Below are 2541 nucleotides of genomic sequence, written 5' to 3' on the forward strand. Positions count from 1 at the left end.
ATAGTCACAAGAGCGGGCCCACGCACACCCAGATTGGTGGTCACTGTTGAAACTCAATGTGGGAAGAAAAGTTGCAATTGTGTAAAACCTCTTGTGGCATTTTACTATCAAGGAAAAAAAACCCCTCTGGTTTTAAAGTCTTGAAAAATAGTTCCTCGATGATTTAAATAAGATGAACATTTTAAAACGGGAACGTTAGAGCCTGGAGGAGGGGAATTTCAAATGTGTTCTCAAAGAAAGCAAGAAATTGCAAGACTGAAATTTGGGAAGAAAAACAATTCCAGAGTCCAACACGTTTTGAAGTCAAGGTATCGAGCGGGAGAAAGATTCAACAAGAGCAAGCCATTTATTGGACGACAAATGAGTTGAGGGCGTCCCCTTCATCCTTTGACCCATTGCTGCTGCTGCCGCCACCGATACCACTGGCGCTGCAGCGGCCCCACCGGCGGGAAGGGACAAATCGGGTGGACGGCCGGCTGGTGGTCGGCCAGACGCTCCTCGCACGACCTCGCTTCCGGACTCTCGTGGTACAACAAGCTACACGTGGGCTCCGCCGCGCCAGCCGGGAGTTGAGGAGAATTCTGCGGACCAAAAGGGGGTCGACGCGTGCGCTGCGCCCGAGTCGGTTTTGCAGTCAACTTACGTTTCGTGGATAGGTTTCACACTCGGGGCCTCTCATGGCTTTCCGCTTGTAGTAATAGGCCACTTTGCAATAGGCATGACTCTGAAAAAGGAGAAAAAGAATGCAGTCACGGCTCATTGTTGACGTTGGAGCTTGGACTGAGAGCACGCCACAAAATCCAAAAGCAGAAAGCCAGAACCAGCGATCAAAAAGTCGAGTGGGGAGCAGCCGCGAGCGTGAAGTCCAGCTCACCGCTCGATCCGGGCAGAGGGGCGTGCAGGGCGCAAAGGTGTGCGCGGCCTCTCGGGGGCAGTTGGTCTCCACCAGCGCCAACTCCAGCCAGGTCACCCAGCCCGTCGACGGCATGTACTGCACGCCCAAACAAAAGAGGAACGCCCGCAAATGGCACTCTGGTTAGCCTCGCGCACCCGGCCGGAGAGCGACAAGCGGTCGTGCCACCAAACCAAGCAGCCGGTCGGCCGGACGCTCACCCGAGTCATGACGTGAGCCACTTCCAGCAGGGCCATGTAACTGGGGTGGCCGCCCCCCCGGTTGTACTTGCCCACCGCCTCCTGCGCCGCCTTGACGGCCGTCGGCTCGCTCAGCGGCAGCAAGATGGAGCAGTTGGCGCACGTCTTAAGCAGATCCTCATTCGTCGGGTCTGCACACAAGTCGGCCGAGTGTTAACTCAAGAGTGCTTCTTCAATTTGGGGGGGGGGATTCCAATTTTTTTTAAATCTCCCCAGGAGGAAAGAAGGAAAAAAAAACTGAGCACTGCACTTCGCTTCCACCCCCCCCCCCCCCCCATCATTTTGATTGCGCGTAAGGACCGGTTGGGGGTCATAACCTGGTCTGGTGGCGCAGTCGTATCTCGTCACTGTTGCCGCGCCCCACGTGACCCGAAGACTGGCCCAACAGGTGGCCACTGCACCCTAAACCATGCAGAAAAAAGTAAGTAAAGGCCTTGATGAAACCTCGACGGCAAACGCTGCACAGATGGCCGTCAAGGCAACCACGTCTTACCCGCTCGAGCCGTTCAAAAGGCTGACATTGCTCAAAAGGTTTGGGGTTGGTGAAGTGACATTTGGTCTGCACCAGCTTCACGTGTACGTCCACGCGGCAACCGCCGGGCATCTGCATCGACAAAAGATCATCAATAAAATCCCCCCCCCCCTCTCTGCCAGAGAGTCTGTTGAAGCGGATCCGTCGGCGGTGCGCGCTCACCTGCTGGTATTTGCTGCTCTGGACCTGGCGCAGCTTGAACTTGAAACCGTGCTTGTGATGTCGGTTGACGTGTCGGACAACGAGGCTGGCCGCAGCCTCGGCGCTGCCCTGGTCGCACGTGACCGTGACCGCCACCGCCGACGAGGACGACGACGACTCCCCAAGGAGGCTTCGAGGAGCCAAGGCGCAAAACAGCATCGCCGCCAACAGCTGAGCCGGCATCGTGACAACTTGCGTGTAAAGTAACGACGAGTCGCGAGGCGAGCAGCCTTTAGCCGGCCCGGGCGCTTCGGGCCACCAATCGCGCGCGACCACAAATGCGAGACAGCTGCGTGCTCCGGACCGGCGGGTGTGCCTGCAATCAGCAGCCCCCGGCCCCCGCCCCGCAAGGCCGCCTCGGCACCGAGCCAAAAATCGCAAACCAGCGCCCACGCGCCGCAAGTCATATGGAATGGAGAAAAAAAAACGCTAAACAAAATGATGACACCACCGCAGGAATCAAGTCGGGCGATTACAATTAAGGAAACAAGACGGAAAAAAGGTTTTTTTCACTTGAAGAGCAATCCTGGGAGTCACTTACTTGCTTCATATTTCATTTAAGATGGACATTCTTACAGAGTGACACGGACAAATCTCTTTCTCATTTTACCCCTCGCTCAAAAAAGAAAAAGAGTACTTTTTACGTTTGGAACAAT

General features: G+C 55.6%; 1 protein-coding gene across 1 annotated transcript; it reads right to left on the bottom strand.

The window, feature by feature from the left end:
- Positions 1-381: 381 nt before the first annotated feature.
- Positions 382-2301, bottom strand: LOC147201968 (alpha-2-HS-glycoprotein-like). The gene is made up of 6 exons (XM_086115853.1): positions 1847-2301; positions 1646-1756; positions 1470-1554; positions 1114-1283; positions 875-991; positions 382-724 (listed from the first exon to the last, which is right to left on the bottom strand). The coding sequence occupies exons 1-6, from the start codon at positions 2066-2068 to the stop codon at positions 635-637; spliced, it is 795 nt and encodes a 264-aa protein (XP_085971979.1). The 5' UTR covers positions 2069-2301; the 3' UTR covers positions 382-634.
- Between the last annotated feature and the right edge of the window lie 240 nt (positions 2302-2541).

Source organism: Hippocampus guttulatus, chromosome 7 (assembly GCF_054856545.1).
Source record: "Hippocampus guttulatus isolate MCC_2025c chromosome 7, RoL_Hgut_1.0, whole genome shotgun sequence".
NCBI classification, from domain to species: Eukaryota; Metazoa; Chordata; class Actinopteri; order Syngnathiformes; family Syngnathidae; genus Hippocampus; species Hippocampus guttulatus.